The sequence below is a fragment of the Bombyx mori genome, chromosome 12, assembly GCF_030269925.1.
Source record: "Bombyx mori chromosome 12, ASM3026992v2".
Classification (NCBI taxonomy): Eukaryota; Metazoa; Arthropoda; class Insecta; order Lepidoptera; family Bombycidae; genus Bombyx; species Bombyx mori.
Genome location: NC_085118.1, coordinates 13,583,308 through 13,604,332, shown reverse-complemented (window position 1 = coordinate 13,604,332; position 21,025 = coordinate 13,583,308). Strand labels below are relative to the sequence as shown.

Genomic DNA, 21,025 nt, shown 5'->3' with positions numbered 1-21,025 from the left:
AGGCGACACGGGAGCGGCAGGCACGACAGAGGCTGCGGTGCTCAATGCAGAAGCTCTGCACGCAGGTACAGGCGACGCAGGAGCAGCGAGCGCGGCGGAGTCCTCGAGAGGGCTCGCAGTGTGATTGGCCTTGAAGGCCAGAAACTCCGAGGCGAGCTGTGGGTGGCGCAGTCAACGTGTTAATCGTTCACACTGCATGAGCAATATCAATGGCGATCAGAGAAACCTTTTATTGTGCACGTGCTTACGTTGAATTCTCGGATTTATTGTGATCGGAAAAACCATCCGTAAACACATTATATTGAACCAAACGGATCACAGCTTCCATGCTGTTACTTCTCTTTAACAAAATACAACATGGACAATGAGAACTCATAATATGTCCAATAGATACCATTTTTAATACGCTTTTATTAGCTTCAGACGTATGTATGTTAGTATGTAACGGAATCTTTGAACATGATTTTGACTCCCTTCAAAACGTCGGATTAAGTCGAAATTTGGTATAATTATTGAAGACTGATGACAATTCAATATTTAAAAAATATTTAAAAATATTTTTTTCTTACACTATTAATAATTCAAATTTATTAAAATTTATTTTCTATTTTTTAGTTGGCTTGTCTATAAAAGCGTATTTTGTTAGTTTTTTTAAACTATTATTTATAATTGGTTGCTACAGTAAATTTTAGAATAATGTTCTATCATCGTTTGCACTAAATTCACTTCGTTCAACGTTATCTAGAAGAGTAATCACAAAGCATTAAGATACCCAACAATTTTTACTTTGTCATATTTAGTGCTTAACAAAGAATTTACTATTAAATATCTCGCTAACGTTAATCGAAATAAAAACCTCCATTTCATTTTTCAGATGCATTTAAAGTGTATAAAATTTGAATTTTTTTTCAAGTGTCATCTATAATCCGGGTTACGTCGTGACATTTTCTATCCGTGTTGGATATTTAAAAAAATAATCATCTATTTATTAGTACACGCACCGGACGCCACGCGAGCACAGTTCGTTGTTGTCTGGTGTTGCTGGGGGGGGACAACAATGCCTTTCTAGAGATAGTCCGGGATAATCCCTGTGCATTCCAGGTCTAGAATTTACTCCCGTTCACTGCAATTCCTGAACGCTATGACATGACCTACTTCGAACGAACTTTAAATGACTTATAAGCGGTTGGCATCGGCTTGGCTGTCGTTGGCATTGTTGATGTCTAAGACCAAGAATAACCACTTCCAATAAGGTAATCTAAGCCTTCTATCTAAGGAAACTGTGAAGTAAATTATTTTAACAGCTTGAAAATATTTCATATGTTACGCTGTTACATTTTAGCAATGCTCCAATATTGACTTTCAAACGAAGGTAGAGTTGTGGTCACTACGGTATGTAATAATATAATAGCTCTCAGTGAAAAATTATTCTATTCATACTTATGCTTTTTTTAAAACAAAATGTAATTCTAAAAAAGTGTGTCTTTTTAATAGGTTTCTCTAATTCTATAAATGAGAGAGAAAAGAACCTAGATTTAAATAGCGTCTGATTGAGAAAGCGAATACGTATCGATAGTCCCTCCGAAAAGTTCATGTTTTCCACCAAATTTCACTGGGACATTAATTAATTTCATCCAAACTTAGGTTACATTTAATTCAATTCCCATAATCATTTTTTAAGGATTGAAGGCTTACTGGTGGCCCGGAGGCCTTTCCAGTTTCACCAGGACAGGTGGGCGAGCAAAGGCTCAGCCAGGAGGGGTGGGATTGGCTAACAGCTGCCGAAGCGCCTCCGAAGGAGACCTAACAATTGAAAAGAGCAGCTCTTCGCGAATGAATCTACTACCGGATCGGAATCGCGGCCCGCTGAGAAGTTCCGGCGAGAAACTCAGGCTGCACGTCGAACTCTTTGTCGAGTTTGACAAGTACGGTTACCGTAGTCCATAAGCCGGCTCCCAGAGATCCCAAGATCAATTTTAGATTGACCAATTTCATTTCCTTCTATCACAACACACTTGATATAGCAAAGTGTGTAATACAATACTACAAGAATTAGCTTAGAAACTAGAACGCAGCCATTTATTACCCAGTTATTTAACAAAAACAGAATATTCTATAATGTAGATTGTGTGTGGTGGACCTCTAACTAGCTAATTCCACTTCGCACTAAATATATTAAGTACGTTCATTAAATAAGATCGCAGTAGGTATAACCACAAAAATTTATATTAAGTTAAATAAATAAGTATCGTTTTCCGTATGTTATTATAACCAAATATGATTGACTCAGCGGTGCGGTCGTTAGCGCTCCTGATTCCTAGGCAGAGATCCGTGGGTTCGAATCCTTCATCGAGCAAACATTTATGTGATGAACAGCGCCCCTAGCAGAAAACGTAGGCACATGTACCAACTCCATACAAATTTGACTTAACTTTTACGCTATCGAGAACGTTAAGAAACTCGCACTAAGCACACACGTTTGTTTGCTCTTTGCCTGGGTGTTTATTATGCATATATTAAAACCTATTTATGTTCACATAGTACAAGGAATACTAGTTCTGAAAACTGTTCTTGTATTATTATTATATCTTTGCTACGGCACAGGGAATGATGACTTTACAGCCTGTTTATAGTAAAATCCGTCAAGTCCATAAAGAATTAGACATGCAATAACGAAAAATCATTAAATATTACATTACAGCTTAACCTGATGCAGTCGGGTAACAAAGTCAGATTATAATGTCGATAAGATTAATTAACGATAAATTTTCATATTTCTGATATCGTATCCAATTCATTCGATTAACGATTGAATATTTCACAATTTAAAGCACAATTTTAAAGTAGACAAAGATTTACAAATATGAGTGAATGTAAGGCACTGTAATGGAAATTGTATGCACGATTTACCTTTGTTGAATCCCAGATGTACAGTGCATGTGATGTTAGTGAACTGTATGTCCACGGGATCCCTTGTGGGCATCTTGGAGAACCCTTGCGTCGTCAGCTGCGGCTCGGGGTTGGCCCCTATCGAAACCGATGCATTTTCTGGCCTGTACGACACACTGTCTTCAACGATTTGCGCTCCGGCGAGCATCATTTTAACTAATATCGTTTGTAAGCGCGTACGCAGTGTTGGCGAATGCGTCGCGCGGCTGTGTGCGCGCGCCTTTGATCACGTCTCAGCACTGACTGGACTAGTACACTTAGCACAGCACTATCGCACCCTTTGTCCGTGCTTGGTAATTAATTGCACACGCATTCATACTCGCGCCAATTAATTAAATGCGCTCGATTGTTTTGCTTTCGTACAGTACAGAGCAATGGATGCCGTGGCGGTGTGTGTGGGTTGCGTATTCAAAACAATGTCCTTTATTTATTTAAGTGTGTCCGTCCGGTGAGACAAAGGTGATGAGTGAATGAAGAAATTGTAAACAAAGGATTCTTGTGCGTGAAGCGGTGTACTAGAGTGTAACCAACCGACGTTGCTGATGATAACGCTAAAGATAGATAATCTCGTTTTGTGTTATCGGAATTTTTGCTTCTGAAAAGCAACGTTTCTCGTTGGCATTGAACCCTCGCGATACGTCATCAGCGCACAGCTGATTTATGAATGCTGTTTATGTTTTTATTATGTATATATATACGCTGTTTAAAAAATGAGTAATGTATATATTATTCTTTCCTCATTACTGCAGTCGATTGTTATTGAAAACAATGTTTGGATTTTAAAATGATTCAAAGATTAATATGTATAATATCTAAGTAAGTAGTATTGGTATTAGTATTAGTGAGTTTTAAATTGCAAAAAGTTTTCCGTAGCTTTTCCGAAGCAGTCCCAACTCTAAGTTAACCTTTACGCGATTGAGATTTTTTTTTAAACTCGGACTAAGCACACATGAGTATATATCGCATGAGCGAAAGTCTGGGCTCGGCAGTAAGATGAAAGGTAGTCTACATTATTCCCTAAGGTACAAAGTCCATACCTAAATTCATCAAAATCAATTCAGTAGTATGGACGCGGAAATTTAAACAGACAGGGTTGCTTTTTTTTATTGCCCTTGTAGGCAGACGGCCCACCTGGTGGTGAGTAGTTACCGTCGCCCATGGACTTCAGCAATGCCAGGGGCAGAGCCAAGTCGCTGCCTACCGTTAAGTACTCTCCACGAGCCTCGTTTCAAGGATATGTCATAGCGCTCGGGAAACACCGTGGAGGGGAGCTTATTCCAAAGCCGGATGGTACGTGGCAAAAAAGATCTCTGGAAACGCACTGTGGATGAACGCAGTGGCTCCAGGTAGTATGGATGAACTCTACTCCGGTGGCGGGCGGTGCGATGATAAAAACCAGATGATGGTATCATCTCAAACAATTTTTCAGAGCACTCCCCTGATTTCGTATTAGTAATGATTTCGCTATATAACTTCTAAAATCCAACAGTGTAATAGAAAAAAAAAGACATTATTAAATACAGCGGTTTGGTACCGTTTAAGTTTTTCAGGGTACAAGATATTCTGTAAGTACACATTCTGTTGTTTATTGCGTACTATATAGGTATGTTTTTACAATGTAATAGCTACTATGTCTTTAAGTGGTATGAAATAAAACTATTTAATATTCCCTTGTAGTTTTTATGATACTGCGACTTATAAATGGCGTAATTTGGATAATTATTTTTAAGTTATTAGCATAAACATAAAGTTGCTTCGTTATTTAGTCGTACTTACTGTTTTGATGCTGCATCACTCATTCTGAACAGCACGGTAGGCAGCGGCTTCACGGTAGGCAGCGGCTTGGCTCTGCCCCTGGCATTGCTGAAGTCCATGGGCGACGGTAACCACTCACCATCAGGTGGGCCGTATGCTGCTCGTCTGCCTACAAGGGCAATAAAAAAAAAAAAGAAATAAAAAAACTTACTTGTTTTTATTGTGTTTTTTTTTTAAATGTATGCTAATTGTATTTCTGTAACGTCACTGAAGGCCTATGCTGTACAGCAAGACGATCAAGAAACCGGCTTCGAATGATAAAACTAGATATATAAAGAGACTTAGATAAGTACTTATATAAATAGAATAAAACTAGTGTATACATACTTACATATTTAAAATTTTAAATATGTACCTACATATCGCGCTAGTGACCTAGTTAATAAAATAAATAAAAATGTAACTTAAATTAGATTGATAATAAAGGCTATCTTAATCTCAATGTCACTGAAAAACATTACTAGTGGTAGTCATTTGAAGTATGGTGTTACGACCGTTAAATCATTTAAATGTGACTTCGAACTCATTTCTCTAGACGCATTTGTGGCATTTGTATGGGCAAAGCTAGGTACTAAAATTTTCCTTGAGCTTGTACATAGGTACATCTACGTAATAAAAGAAAACGGAATTCATGACAAAGAGATGTGACAGTTAAACATTACTCGTAATGGCTTTTCACAATTCGTTGGCTTTGTCTGAAAGATCGACTCATTAGGATCTTGTGTTATTTTTGTGACCGTGACATTATTTTAGGTTATTTATATTTCAGCGCCATCGATATATTTACCGGTGAACTGTTTTCGTTTAAACAAAACATCTTGCATGCGCTCTCTGCGATGTGTAAAGTAGTGCAAAATTGTATTCACAGATGGCGCTCTAATAAAAATATTTGAAACTGTCTTCGTGATGGGACTCTGATGGATAGGAATTGGATAATTCTACTATTCAACAAACCAATCGTATTTCACTTTGAGTATTCCGAAACGAAGTAACATTATATGCACACATAATAATATGGGAGCCGAGCAATACCTAAAATTTAAAACTTACGAACGAAATCATTTTGTTTACGACAAGAGATATTACTAATTTATATGCGAACAAGATATGTATAAGCCTAATGAGCTCCGTCAATAGCGGACACATTCAAGAAGAAGCTCGATTTAAATATAAAACGTTATTTTTTTTGTACCACTGGCACGGGGTAGAGAGAGATGTTAGAGGTCACCCGCTAAACAACGACCCTGCACCATCGACTTAACATCTGAGCCAGACCGAGACAGAACCGAGAGAGTTGGGAGGAGTACCCCAACGATCAGAGATCCAGACTGTCCAGACATTGCTGCTGTTTCAGAGTACCCCGCTGGACCAGAACAAGTTTACCTTGTCGGAATACGCTACGCCGCCAACCGATAACTCTTCAAAACTGATGCAAACACGTTGGAGTACATGGGGGGCTTAGGGTACATGCCAAACAATACGGTTGAGGATCGATTGGTGTGTCCGAACCCAGTCTGATTTACAAAACGGAGCAAAGGATGATATGGCAGATCTAGCAGAAGCTTTCAACTTTTTTCACTTAGGGACGCACTAAGACAAATTGGCGATACATATTTACATTTATTTTTTATTGCCAAGATTAAGTGGTTACCCGGAGCTTGTAGATATCAACAACAAAAATGCCGCCATTCTCCTGGATACAGGAGTTATAAGTCTCCGTTTTTACAGTACAGCGGTTGCCCGACCCTTGAAACTGAAATGCATTATTGCTTCACGGCAGAAATAGGCAGGGTGGTGGTACCTACTACTCGTGCGGACTCACAAGAGGTCCTATCACCAGTAAGTAAGCAAAATATAATTACATTATGCGGGTCTGATTTTTATCACACGATGCGTTCCTTCACCGTGGGAGTCCTTCGTGATAATTTGTTTTTCATTAGAAAAATTAGTACCTGCCTGCGGGATTCGAACACCGGCTCGGACGCATCGCCAGATACGAACGCACCCGGCGTCTTAATCTTTAGGCCACGACGACTTCAGACTTCAGACTTACATGCAAAGCTTTTGATAGCGGAAATGAACGTAGGTTTATGTACATTTATTAAATTAAACATTATTAATGTATGAAACTTAGTTGAAAAATTAACATTAGTTGTATATTTACCCCAAATATATCATCTCCCCGAATCCTGATCACGCAGGAGTCAGTCACCGTCGACGTCCTAGACACGTCCTTACGGACCCATCAGATTCAATAACCTTTGCTTTTTTTTTTTTTTCCTACCTAAGCTGAGAGCCTTGAGAGGCTATTTCAGCGTAACCCTAACGTTTGTAGGTGAGCTCACGGGGCTCAAACCTGATGACGTTGCTAACACGAACCCTAGCAAGAGCCGTGCTTCGCAGAATCTACCACCGGATCGGAAACGCGACCCACTGAGAAGATCCGGCGAGAAACTCAGTGGGCTGTGTCTGAGAGTTAATTTACTCGTCGAGCCCTTCGTCGCAAGCGACGGGTTCGACGAGAACGGTGACCGGTGCTTGAAGTACCTAGAAGCACCGTTAGTGGATCGGGAGGATCCGAGATGACGTGTTTTGGGCGACGTCGACTGCTTTCCATTCTGTCCGCAGGATCGGGAATGTAGTTACCGGCGGCCACGATGAGAGGGTTCTCGTGTCGTGCCGCTTTATCGAAGTGGGAACCTTTGCATTAGACGCCTTCAGCTCTAACACTAGGAGCAGGCTGAGGAGCCCCGGTAAACGTACTCGTCGAACTCGACAAAGAGGTTGACGTGCAACCTAACCCATGCATCAGCTCGCTGAGTTTCTCGCCGGATACTCTCAGCGGGATCGCGATCCCGATCCGGTAGTAGATTCATTCACGAAGCAGTTGCTCTTGAGTTTTTAGGTCTCCTTCGGAGGCGCTCGAGCAGCTGTTAGCAAATCCCACTCCTCCTGGCTGAGCCTTTGCTCGCCTACCTGTCTTGATGAAACTGGAAAGGCCTCCGAGCCACCAGTAAACATTCAATCATAAACAAAAAAAATGTATCACAGAGATGAAATTCACTCGGAACGACTTAGATATGAATATCTTATTTGTAATTCTCACGACACTTGACAGTGGCTTGCGATGTATCAGTGTATCGCGAAACTGTGGGAGCTGTTGGCCTAAATAAATCTAAATATTTATTATATATTATTATTTGAATAATATTTCGCCTATAGGTTCCTAACCAGCCATACGATTGAAGCGGTAATCAAACCGCGTAGGCAGATGTACCTATCAATTTTCTAATGAAGTATGTACATAACACATCACTTCCTCGATGAGCGAAAAAATAATTTGCATAATTACTAAATAATTAAGATATAGACTCAAGCGTTTCAGTGTGTGGCAAAATCACGTTTTGTTATCTGGTAACCACTTAACATCAGGCGGGTCAGCTACTGAACACATCAACGGCATCATAATTCAATAAAATATCAAAGAAAACTTATGAAATAGATTGAGAATTGTTCCAAATCTCATAAATAATATGTTGTGAACGTTTTGAAACATTCGCCCTGCCGGAAAGAATAAAGGTAGTGTCGTATAAACATATACAGTCGGTTTTTTTTGTCCTTGCGTCCTTATATAAATAAATATACGAAACGGTTTGTTTATTAATTTAACTAACCGTTTCAACATTGTATCGTCACCTATGTAAACAAACGATAAGTTATTTAACTTCACGTATGTGTGAATGCGTTTACGACATTACCAATCAAAGTATTCATAGGTCGAATTTGTGTTTTATTACTACAGAAAAGTATTATTCTATTATTATTTTTATTTTATTTTATTGCTTAGATGTGTGGACGAGCTCACAGCCCACCTGGTGTTAAGTGGTTACTGGAGCCCATAGACATCTACAACGTAAATGCGCCACACACCTTGAGATATAGTACTAAGGTCTCAGTATAGTCACAACGGCTGCCTCACCCTTCAAACCGAAACGCATTACTGCTTCACGGCAGAAATAGGCGGGATACCACCAGTAATTACGCAAATTATAATTTTGCGGGTTTGATTTTTATTGCACGATGTTATTTCTTCACCGTGGAAGTCAATCGTGAACATTTGTTGAGTACGTATTTCATTAGAAAAATTGGTACCCGCCAGCGGGATTCGAACACCGGTGCATTACTCGATACGAATGCACCGGACGTCTTATCCTTTAGGCCACGACGACTTCAAAAGAAGAGAGAAGCTTAGCTTTAGAAGAGCTTAAAAGTTAAGCGAGTAGCCGAGCTGACGGCTTATCCAAAATTAATCGGTCACCAGAGACTGTAGACACGGCGCTGAAATGAGAGTTGTTCTTATTTAAATGTAGACAAAATGTGGAATTTAAAATACTTTTTTGTTGTTCGGTAAGTATGTATGCCAGTTCTCATTACTGACAATGTAATTAAGACTTTGAACTCCGAGTTCATATTCTCGATATACATGAGTAATGGTAAGCACGACACTCATTTTATGTAGTCACTCAACTGATGCGGGACAGAGATAGAAAAACAGACTTGAAGGTCTTACAATAACTTAAATTTTGTTTGTCTCGTCTACCTCAAGTATGTGACTATACTATTCGTTTATTTCCACTTCGTTATCGTCAGTGTATTGTATAATCAGCTGTGTCACAATGATAACATAACGTTTTTGTTAATTTTACGTTCAAACCAAACTGGCGGTCAGAAAGCTGGATGGAGTTCTTAACGCGACCCGCGTAAATCGTCACGTAACAAAATACAAACCTTTATCCGTTCGCGGACCAAAAGCGAAACGTATTTTTTAACTAAAACAAAATAATAAAATTAAGTTTTCTGGTTAATTTTTTGGACGCAATTTTACGCAAGTTTATCTTGTTCAGTTACGTTCTTAGTGGTGGTAGGACCTCTTGTGAGTCCGCGCGGGTAGGTACCACCACCCTGCCTATATATGCCGTGAAGCAGTAATGCGTTTCGGTTTGAAGGGTGTGGCAGCCGCTGTAACTATACTGAGACCTTAGAACATATATCTCAAGGTGGGTGGCGCATTTACGTTGTAGATGTACATGGGTCCACACATTTAAACAATAAAAAAAAAACGTAATATCAAATGAAAAATACGAAATGTCCAGTTCAACTTTTTGCATAGATATAAGTATTAAGATACTGTAGCTACAGTCGTTTTTTTCCTATTCTATTTGGGGAAAGTTCAGAGCTTACCATATATGTAGTTTATAAATCAAAACTTCTTGGTACTCGTATTTCCTTTTAATAACCAGTGTTCAACCAAACGAACAAAGTCTCCGTTCATCGTCATCATCATCATCATCAGCCTATAGCAGTCCACTGCTGGACATAGGCCTCTCCAATTGTTCGCCACTGAGCACGATCCTCGACTTCTCTCATCCAGTACCTGCCAACCACCCTGCTCAGATTATCACTCCACCGTTCACAAAGGTCATTAAGGCACAGACCTCACGTTGCGACTATTAGAAGAACCGAAAACAGAGGCACCAGTTTTGAGCTGTCTGTCTCTTGTATCTGAAGCACGAATAACTGGTAGGTCAGGGAAAAATAGCTAGGCTCTACGCAACCTTCATCTTTACCGGCCCATGATAGCACAGCATCATGCTTGCCTGTATCACTGAGACATGACTCTTAGTCTTAACGGTGTGATAGCAGTATTACATCTCAAACTGGAAGGTATAACTAATTGGAACTCGAATGCCCGCATAAAACTAGCGTACATACCGTAATAATAATAATAATGCGTCCTTTTTTACGTCTGGAACGATTACCTCAAATTCTGTAAAATCTCTTCTTCCCTCTTCTTTAACCCGTGTCCATCCAATGCTGAGTGTAGTTCTCTTCGAATCCACACCAATCTCTTCGGTCTCTTGCCTTTCGCATCCAATCTCTACCAACCACTTTGACCAGATCATTGGTCCACTTCGTTGGCTGTCTACCCGCGTTACGACGTACGTACTGGATACGAGGTCTCTCCTGTAATATATCAGCCCACGATATACATACTTCACAACATATATATCAGTCCATATATCAGCCCAGAGTGGTCAATTAGACATATCCTCCCTAAGCCTCGTCACAACAGTCGATCCTGCATAATCTTCTTCAGCAGTCGCGCGACCTTCAGCTGATTTCCGATCCCCGTTGTGAGATAGCCAAATACAGAAATCATTTAAAACGTATCGCAAAAGCTTTAGGGCTAAGCGACAAAAGTTAATTCAAACCAGATTTAGAAACTGGATTGTTCAGTTTTGTATTATATTCAAGGTCCCTTGACGATAATCTTTGCTAATTGTATCCAGCTACATAATGTTAATTCAATTCAGTGCCGGGCAAATCAGTTAAATACAACCTGCATATGAATAAAATAGGGTGCCATGATAACGGAAGGAACTCATAAACATTTCTGTTGTTTTATGAAAGAACTTTCCATAATATAAATAAAACCACTTTTACGGATTAATCTCCTGTTTTTTTATTGTCAGCTTAATATTTTTGACGCTTCGAATAATTCACAGCTTTCACGTGGTCATGACGACTTTTTATATTGTACACGAACCTTTTTTTAATATAGAAACATGAGTACACGCCTTATGATCGAAATTAAAACATAATCATCGAAGCCTCCAGATTCAGAACAATTTTGTCTTACGTTTAGTTCTTGGCATATCTTTGTTTAAAAGTACGGATTATTTCAAAATTATTTTTATTGATATTTAAAGCACATCAGTTCTCTAAACAATTTTCTGAAAAAAGAAAAGAATATCGACTGATAAACAAAAGAGAAATATGTATATATTTAATCTATATTAATAGGCAAAGAGTTTTTCTTTGCCTATTTAGTTATACGTGACAAATTTCAGGTGTCGTGCTTTTCTTATCTATTACCCGAAGTCGCTAACACATTTTTAATAGGCACATTAACGTTTCGCTTTTTACCAAGAAATGCAGTTATGAACCAAACCTGTAATTTCATTAAACTAACTCAAATTTCGAAAGAACTTATCGCACTGTATACTTTTTAATTCACACAATCGCACGCGTTGTCTTCACGATAATAATATGGTTTAACATAACTGGCATTCCATGTACGAACACCGAGCTATTCGCACATGATACGCAAGCACTTGGATATTCGTTACGTTTTTAATAATAAGGCAACATCTGTGCTAGACCGCGCGGAGAAATTATGAAAAACGATTAAAAGAAATTACGGTGCTTCCAAAAAGGAAATAAGCAGCTAAGAAACGATATCTTTGTTACTTACACGATGTTCAAGTGAAATTCTGACGAACACAACAAGAGATAGTTTATGTGAAATTTTGAGTGATAAACATTTTAAAATAGAACGCTGTGCCATTAAAAAAGTTTTGAAAATGTCAAAAGCTATCGCAGTAGTACAGGGCCCGGGGAAGAAAACGAGTAAAGTGGAAAATCAGGACACAAGGACCGTGCAAATAAACCTGCCACCACCAAAACCAGTGGACATAGAGTTCAATGATATCAGCCTCAAAGTGTCCGAGGGCTGTACATTCAGAAGTAAGTTTTTTTTTTTCCAACCTATGCTGATAGCCTTGAGAGGCTATTTCAGCTTCACCCTAACGTTTGTAGGTGAGCTCACGGGGTTCAAACCTGATGACGATGCTAACACGAACCCTAGCAAGAGCCGTGCTTCGCAGAATCTACCACCGGATCGGAAATGCGACCCACTGAGAAGATCCATCGAGAAAATCAGTGGGCTGTGTCTGAGAGTTAATTTACTCGTCGAGCCCTTCATCGCAAGCGACGGGTTCGACGAGAACGGTGACCGGTCTGCTTGAAAGTATTTTAATGAATCATCGTCAGCTAAATCTGTTGAAAGAAATCTACAATTTCTACCTTAATTCCTTTACGATAGGCAAATGCCTATGTGCATGTAGATGGGACTTTTGTGTCGAGATTCAATAAAAAATATAAAAATGAAATCATTGCTCGCAAGGTCACCAAGAAATAATCGGTTAAATGATAAGACTGCTTGTTATTAAATTGGGATGTATTGCATAGTTATTATAAATTTTTGTGTGTGTTTGTTATCAAATAAATAGGTTTTGTAGTTTTATATGATCAGTTTTTTTCCATAAAAAAATATTTGGTTTAACAATTATTTAATTAATACGTTTTAAGTGTATAATGTGGCAGTTCCATCGAATGTCTAATAAAAATTAGTGAAGTATATTAATAACCAGATCGACAGAAAATGTTCAAAATGAACTGTTAAAACCTATTTTTTTTATTGCTTAGATGAGTAGACGAACTCACAACCCACCTGGTGTTAAGTGGTTACTGGAGGCCATAGACATCTACAACGTACAAACGCATTACTGCTTCACGGCAGAAATAGGCGGGGTGGTGTGGTACCTGCCCGTGCGGACTCACAAGAGGTCTTACCACCAGTAATTACGCAATTTTAATTTTGCGGATTTGATTTTTATTACACGATGCTATTCCTTCACCGTGGAAGTCAATCGTGAACATTTGTTAAATACGTATTTTATTAGAAAAATTGGTACCCGCCTGCGGGATTCGAACACCGTTGCATCGCTCGATACAAATGCACCGGACGTCTTATCCTTTAGGCCACGACGACTTCAAAATCTAAAGCGGCAATTAATAATAATGTTCAATGAAAAAATACCAACGCTTTAGATACTAATTCACGATTAAATGTCGCGGTATTTTGTTTAGTGTCTTTAAATTATTTCCGACGCTTCGTAATATTTTACGAGTTTCGTGGCCACGGACGACTCATACGAGTAGGTACAATGACAAATGAGCGACACGAGTTAAAAATTGATTTTAATTATATTTACGACTCGCCAAAATAGATAAAAATATTAGATTAGATTAAAGTATGAAATTGCCGATTTGTACTGAAATAATTAAATTCGCGTTTTTTTTTCTCCATCTATGCTTATATTTAATACTAGCGACCCGCCCTCGCTTCGCTTCGGAAACATTAAATTTTATTATTGAAATAGCTGAGTCCCGCGATGTTACCCGTGGTTATTGTCGTACAGCGGGTGAAGCCGCGGGGCGAAGCTAGTCTAAAAAAAGTAGCATAAGTTACTCCTTATATCATCAGCTAGCTATCAGTGAAAGTCCCGTCAAAATCGGTTCAGCCGTTCCAGAGATTAGCCGGAAGAAACAGCCAGACGAAAAAAATAGTAAAAAATGTTATTTTGGTGTATGTACCGTATATATATTCATATGCATGTAGTAAAAAGAGGCTATTTCAATATTACAAACAGACACTCCAATTTTATTTATATGTATAGATTATAAAGCTGAAGAGTTTGTTTGTTTGAACGCGCTAATCTCAGGAACTACTGTTCCGATTTGAAAAACTCTACATAACAGACTATATGGCCTATATTCTACATAAAATTGCTATATAACATCACGCTAAGACAAATGCAAGCGGTGCACCAATAAAGAATGTTTCAAAATCGGGGTATTTTTCCCTTTTGAGAGGTTCCGCTGCGTGCGCTGCGGAAACGGTTAAAGCTTTAAAGTTACGCTAAAATGATGTATAACAAAATTGTTCCCCTTTAAAAGTTTAAAAAAAAAGTCCACGACTGCATATTTAAAGGTTGACTCACTATATCGTTTTTTATGCTAACCATATTTGTTCTAAATTAGATAAAATACGTTATTTAACATTGAAACACCCAAATCACTTCAAGATAGGCTTTGACAATTATAGATTTTTCTAGATTTCTCCAGGAGCCCATCATCAGATCTTGATGATTATAGGACCATTCGGGAAGTTTACCCTTAAATAGCTCCTTAACATTCTCTATTATTCAAAAATATTTTCACTTTCTACGTAAATGAAGTCGCGGGTAAAATTTAGTGTTATGCCAAAGTAACTATTTCACGCGGACGAAGTCGCGGACAAAAGTTAGTTTAACATATTTACTTAAACAAAATATTTACCATTATTATCTATACATTGCTGCTATCTAATAGGAAGGTCATTTATGCCTTTGCGATAGAAACTCTGGTGATCTAGATTCTACAAACTGTGCTAGCTATAAGCATTTTGTACTGCCTCCTGGGAAGAAAACTTTGTATCACGTAGAAAATTGCCCAATTCACGGACAATATGGTAGTCCGTTGGAGCAAGATCTGGAGAATACGGAGGGTGACGAATGGTTTCTAATTGCAGTTCCTGTAGAGTTAAAACGGTTTCTCGTGCTGTATGAGGCTGAATAAAAAAAAAAAATGAAAGACGATAATCGAATGTTAAAAGATTTTTAAAAAAAAAAACTTCCATTCCAACCATTTGAAAAAAGTTTCACTCAAAAATCTCAAACCATGAAGGTTCTATGTCAATTCAAAGTACCTATTACAATAAAACGGCAATTTAACTCATTAAAAACGCAATAAAAGCAGTATAACGCTATTAATAAATATGTACATTACCCTTAAACTCACATGGGCTTAGCATTAGAAATTACTTACCTGAATTTCATAAGTAGTTCTATGGACGCACAAAAATATAGAATGTAATATAAAATATAATATATATAAATATAAATATTTTTACTGGTGGCAGGACCTCTTGTGAGTCCGCGCGGGTGGGTACCACCACCCTGCCTATTTCTGCCGTGAAGCAGTAATGCGTTTCGGTTTGAAGGGTGGGGCAGCCGTTGTAACTTACTTGAGACCTTAGAACTTATATCTCAAGGTGGGCGGCGCATTTACGTTGTGGATGTCTATGGGCTCCAGTAACCACTTAACACCAGGTGGGCTGTGAGCTCGTCCACCCATCTAAGCAAAAAAATATATATATATAAATATAGGTGATGTAATAAGTTGCATTTGCAATCATTATAACGTTGCCAAATAATATAGGTATTTATATTCGTAGCCGGAAGCGCAAAATGCGCTTGAATGGAACGGAACTGAATAAAATGATTTGAACATCTTTGGTTAAAGATAGTTTTATACTTTTTTAATTTGACTTTTAAATTTTTAATACATACTAGTGTGTTGGCTACACGATCATTTTGAAGTAAAGCATTTTCGGACTTGTTTTTTTTTTTTTTTTTTTTTTTTTTTTTTTTTTTTTTTTTTTTTTTTTTTTTTTTTTTTTTCTGCCTGTGCTGATAGCCTTGAAGGGCTATTTCAGCTTACCCTAGCGTGTGTAGGTGAGCTCACAGGGCTCAAACCGGAGAGTTGCTAACACTGACCCTAGCAAGAGCAGTGCTTCGCAGAATCTACCACCGGATCGGAAACGCGACCCACTGAGAAGATCCGGTGACTTACTACTTAATACTAGTTAAATCCGATTACACACCGACTAACGCTAACTGTATGAAGAACATCGATTTCTTGAATTTACACGCGCGTTACCCTGAAATATCAAACACAAGTGTACCAAGTTTCATTACAGTCAGACGATTGGTTTAACAACTCACAAACATACAAACATTCATATTCATCTTAGTGTCTGACAATTCTTTAGCCATTGTAAACAGTCGACGTCGCCCTAAACGCGTTATTTCGGATCCTCCTGATCCACTAACGGTGCTTTTAGGTATCTTAAGCACCGGTTACCGTTCTCGTCGAACCCGTCCCTTGCGACGAAGGGTTCGGCGAGTAAACTAACCCATAGACACAGCCCATTGCGTTTCTCGCCGGATCTTCTCAGAGGGTCGCGTTCTGACTCGGTGGTATATTCTGCAAAGCGCCTCTCTTACTAGGGCCAGTGATAGCATCACCTTCTGGTTCGAGCCCTGTGAGCTCACCTTCATGCCAGGGTTACGATAATATAACCTCTCAAGGCTATCAGCTTAGATAAGAAAAAAAAGCACAAAAAGCACCGTTGTGATTCAAAACTTGATGAAACACAATCTAGTCTTGAATGGTATTACTAAAAAAAACATACCTTTATTACATATACGATTTCGTTTTTTTTCAAAATGATGAAACTATCTTCTGAAGGATTCGCTTATATAACGTGTAAACAGGTGTTTTTAAATAAATAAAAAAGATGTGGTGTCGTGGGACACCTGGTAGGAACGAAGTTCCTTCGGCTAATGTAGAATCGACACAATTTGCAAAAAAAATGGTGCTCAATTTTATGTAGGTTTTCTTGATATTTCTCTTGCTGATTCGTTTTTATTTAAGTACAGGAAAGTCTTTAGGAAATTCAGTATTTTAGGAAATAATAAACTACGTAAAAAAAAATCGTAATTCAAATTATCAATTAAAATTAAAATAACAAAATATGTTTCTTTATTTTTGTTTGACAACATAAAATTACATAGAAAAAGAAATAATCACAAAATATACACTACTCGCTTGTGTATACGACTGTCGCGCCTGCGCACGTCTCATTTAACGATTTTATTCCACGGACTTTTTCTTACGGTTTACTATCACATTTTTTCGGTTCGGTCGCGCAGCAAAATCCCTATCACCGCCAAGCCTGCCGTAAGGAACTTCATTCCAAAAAGGTATAAAGGTATATTGTAGCTACATAAGTGAACGTAAAAACTAAACACAAATATCCGTGTGATTGTGATAACAATAATTAAGTAATATCTGACCTTGCAGTAGAAATGCAATAGCTTGACGTCACTGGCGATTACTCAACAGGAAACTATCCGTAGAAGCTCGAAGAACAACTTTGGCTTCAAACGTGCTATTTATTTGTTTTAGTTTTCAAACAAGGGACATATACGGAACGTTGTAACAGTACTAAGTGGTTTTTAGCATTTGAACTCTGTTAATTATAAGAAAACAGCGTTTTATTTGAACTATATGTAAATTGAGATCAAACGTATACATTAACCTTATCATATTTAAATTAGTACAGTTATTTATTCTATGTAACACTAAAATGAACTCAAATTAAAATTCAACCAATTTGCATAAGAAATAAAGCTAAAGCAAACGAAAGCTAAAGAAAAGAAGAGAATTTAGTCAATAAAATTAGCTTAACTGAATAAAGACATCCAAAAAAACAAAGATGTTTTTTTTTATTGCTTAGATGGGTGGACGAGCACACAGCATACTTACCAGGCGTTAAGTAGTTACTGGAACCCACAACGTACAACGTAAATGCGCCACCCACCTTGAGATATAAGTTCTAAGGTCTCAGTATAGTTAAAACGGCTACCCCACCCTTCAATCAGAAACTCATTACTACTTTACGGCAGCAATAGGCGGGGCGGTGGTACGTACCCGTGCGGACTCACAAGAGGTCCACTAGTAATTACGCAAATTGTAATTTTCCGGGTTTGATTTTTATTACACAATGCTATTCCTTCATCGTGGAAGTTAATCGTGAACATTTGTTAAGTACCTACGTATTTCATTAGAGAAATTGGTACCCGCCTGCGGGGTTCGAACACCGGTGCATCGCTCAACATGAATGCACCGGACGTCTTATCCTTTAGGTTACGACGACTTAAAAATTTAACAAATCGATGTTTCACGCCTTCATAAACATTTATGCTATACAAATCGCAGGTCCGGCTTCGCTTGAGTACTTCAATCTTCTCATCTCTAGACCTGCTGTGTCTGTTAGAGTTCATTCAAATTAAATTTATTCGGATCGTTGATAAGCCCAATCTCACGGATCGTTTGGAACTTCTGGGACTAAGGACTTTCGGTTCTCTTTGTTTTGTGCTGATGTTCCACTGGGAATGCCATTACAAATTGTTAGATATGATTCGCTTTAGTATCGCATCACTGGCCACCAGGTCAGGGTTCACACACAGGACGTTTGGGGTCGTTTTCAAATGTGGGGCCAAAAGCGAGTTATCTATTACGTCAGATATACTAATGACAATCAAGTTTGAGAACATCTATATATTATTACGTGAAGGAAAAACTTTGTATCCCTTTTTACGAAAATTGCGCGGAGGAGTATGAAATTTTCCACACTTACTATAGAGAATATAGAGAAGGAGTGCAGAATGTTAATAATTTTTAAGTTTTAAATCAATAAAAAAAACATTACACACACTACCATGTATTTGACACACACACGCATGCATACTATTTATTTATTGTCAAACTTTTGTTCTTGACGTCTGTGGTCAAATTGAGAATAACAATTAAATATTGTTTGCCTTTGTTAATATTTTTTATAGTGTGGTCTTGGCGAAATTTGTGATTATAGAAGTTTAAAATACAATCATAATAGTGTACAAACTTACAATTCCAATTAATTATAGTCGAATTTCGACTACTGCGGGACCGCTAGTTTGATTTAATTATCATAACCTTAGGTAATGTTATCTTAATTATAAGTACAGTAAATTTGTTGTCATGAAAACAGGCACGTGATCCTATAACTATATAGTTATTCGTAAATACTGTTAAATTAGGAGTTATACATTAAAAACTACCCCAAATCTTATTCGTATCAGTGGTTCGAAATTCAAATTCTAACTTGTTTGCTATTTTTCCAGTAATGCGTGTTGAAATCCGGCAATTTTATTTAATCAGTATATAATAAAATACAATAATAAAGGAAAAGTAACTGGATATTAGAACATTATTAAAAAGAAAAGAAGTAAGATTTCTAAGCTTTTAAAAAAAGTTCCTATTTAAATTGTCATCCGTGTTGGCGTTATCAAATGCGTAAAATGAAAAATATAAATGAATATTATATAATACTAGCTGACCCGGCAAACATTGTTTTGTCATATATAAGATTTCTAGGGAATTTCTAGTGTAGAAACAAAACTAATTTATTGTAAGTGTGTAAGGATGTGGTAAATGACTGAAAGAGGTATGTAGTGTGTGAACAATGAAGGAATATATAATAAAAATAACAAAACCTCATTCAACCACATAATACCTCATTATAACAAAAAAAAAGTCCAAATAAAAAAAAATATGTTAAGGGTGGACAACCCTAATCACTTAGGGGTATGAAAAATAGATAGTAGCCGATTCTCAGGCTTACTGAATATGCATAAAAAATTTCATGAGAATCGGTCAAGCGGTTTCGGAGGAGTATGGGAACGAACATTGTGACCTGAGAATTTTATATATTAGATTATCAATAAATGACTGATTGACTTGATTGTGATGAAGCATTTTTATTCTGAACATGCCTAAATACAAAAAAAGGGAAAATTAGAAAAGTTTAAATTCATGAAATCGTTACTTTTTTGGCCGCAAAATTGAAAACGACCCTTTACGAATTGTATAAAGAAAAAAATTAATAAATCTAACTTATATGGATAATTGTAAAAAAACGTTCCTTAATTTACATTAGCACACCTGTTTATATAATCACATTTTTGTTAAAAATATTTGCATGAAATTATTTATGAAATAATTTAGTATTTTTCGTTATTTCATATCATTAATATTTAACTATTAGTATTGCGTCACCTACCTCTGCTTGTTTTTCTAATCGAAATATTAAAGGTAAAAACATCGGCCATTATTTTTAATTAATTTCTAGGGAGGTTAGGTTAGGTTGAGGTTAGGTTGTCTGTGTCCAGCAGTGGATTACTGTGGGTTGATGGTGATGAAGGGAATTTTCTTAATTAGCACTGTACGTTTTTTGAACACATCCGCTGTGATGTTCGACGTTATTTTATTGCAGAAACTCCCCGTAGCACTGGACGGCGAGCTATAGAACGAATTGAAAATGATCGGGAACCAAAAGTAGAAATCGTTGCTATTGTAACAATATGAATGTTCGTCAAATATATATTTTCACAAATGTTTCCTCAGTATGTTTTTCTAATACGCCTTTACGACCATCAGTAATTAGTTTGAGCACTAGAGAAAAAAATGACTACCTTTACGCTTATCAAGCAATAAGCGCGTAGAAGTGCTCACGGTCAGCATCCTAATATCAATACGTTTCAGTAAAACGCAAAAGTGTCTCACATCATTACGGATCCTCCCGATACATTAACAGTGCTTTTAGGTACCACAAGCACCGGTCACCGTCTTCGCCGAACCCTTCGCTTGCGACGAAAGGCTCGATGAGGGAATTAACCCATAGACACAGCCCACTGAGTTTCTCGCCGGATCTTTTCAGTGGGTCGCGTTTCCGATCCGCTGGTAGATTCTGTGAAGCACTGCTCTTGCTAGGGCCAGTATTAGCCACACTCCGGTTTGAGCCCCGTGAGCTTACCTACACGTTAGAATGAAGCTGAAATAGCCTCTCAAGGCTATCAGCATAGGTAGT

At 37.8% G+C, this 21,025-nt stretch overlaps 2 protein-coding genes and 1 long non-coding RNA gene across 3 annotated transcripts in view; 2 read left to right on the top strand and 1 right to left on the bottom strand.

Moving 5' to 3' along the window:
* LOC100862761 (ATP-binding cassette transporter subfamily G member Bm3) overlaps positions 1 to 3,195 on the bottom strand; it is a 65,183-nt gene extending 61,988 nt beyond the window's left edge. Inside the window, exon 1 of the mRNA XM_038014257.2 lies at positions 2,911 to 3,195. Coding sequence (XP_037870185.1) covers positions 2,911 to 3,100 — 190 coding nt within the window. The 5' untranslated portion in view covers positions 3,101 to 3,195. The remainder of the gene's footprint in view (positions 1 to 2,910) is intronic.
* The window catches only part of LOC134199875 (uncharacterized), a 107,741-nt gene extending 103,123 nt beyond the window's left edge, over positions 1 to 4,618 (top strand). The window contains exon 2 of the long non-coding RNA XR_009974535.1: positions 1,102 to 4,618. This is a non-coding gene — a long non-coding RNA (uncharacterized LOC134199875). The remainder of the gene's footprint in view (positions 1 to 1,101) is intronic.
* A 7,121-nt stretch (positions 4,619 to 11,739) lies between these two features.
* Positions 11,740 to 21,025, top strand: part of LOC105841683 (ATP-binding cassette sub-family G member 4) — a 75,485-nt gene continuing 66,199 nt past the window's right edge. The window contains exon 1 of the mRNA XM_012690708.4: positions 11,740 to 12,351. Coding sequence (XP_012546162.1) covers positions 12,189 to 12,351 — 163 coding nt within the window. The 5' untranslated portion in view covers positions 11,740 to 12,188. The remainder of the gene's footprint in view (positions 12,352 to 21,025) is intronic.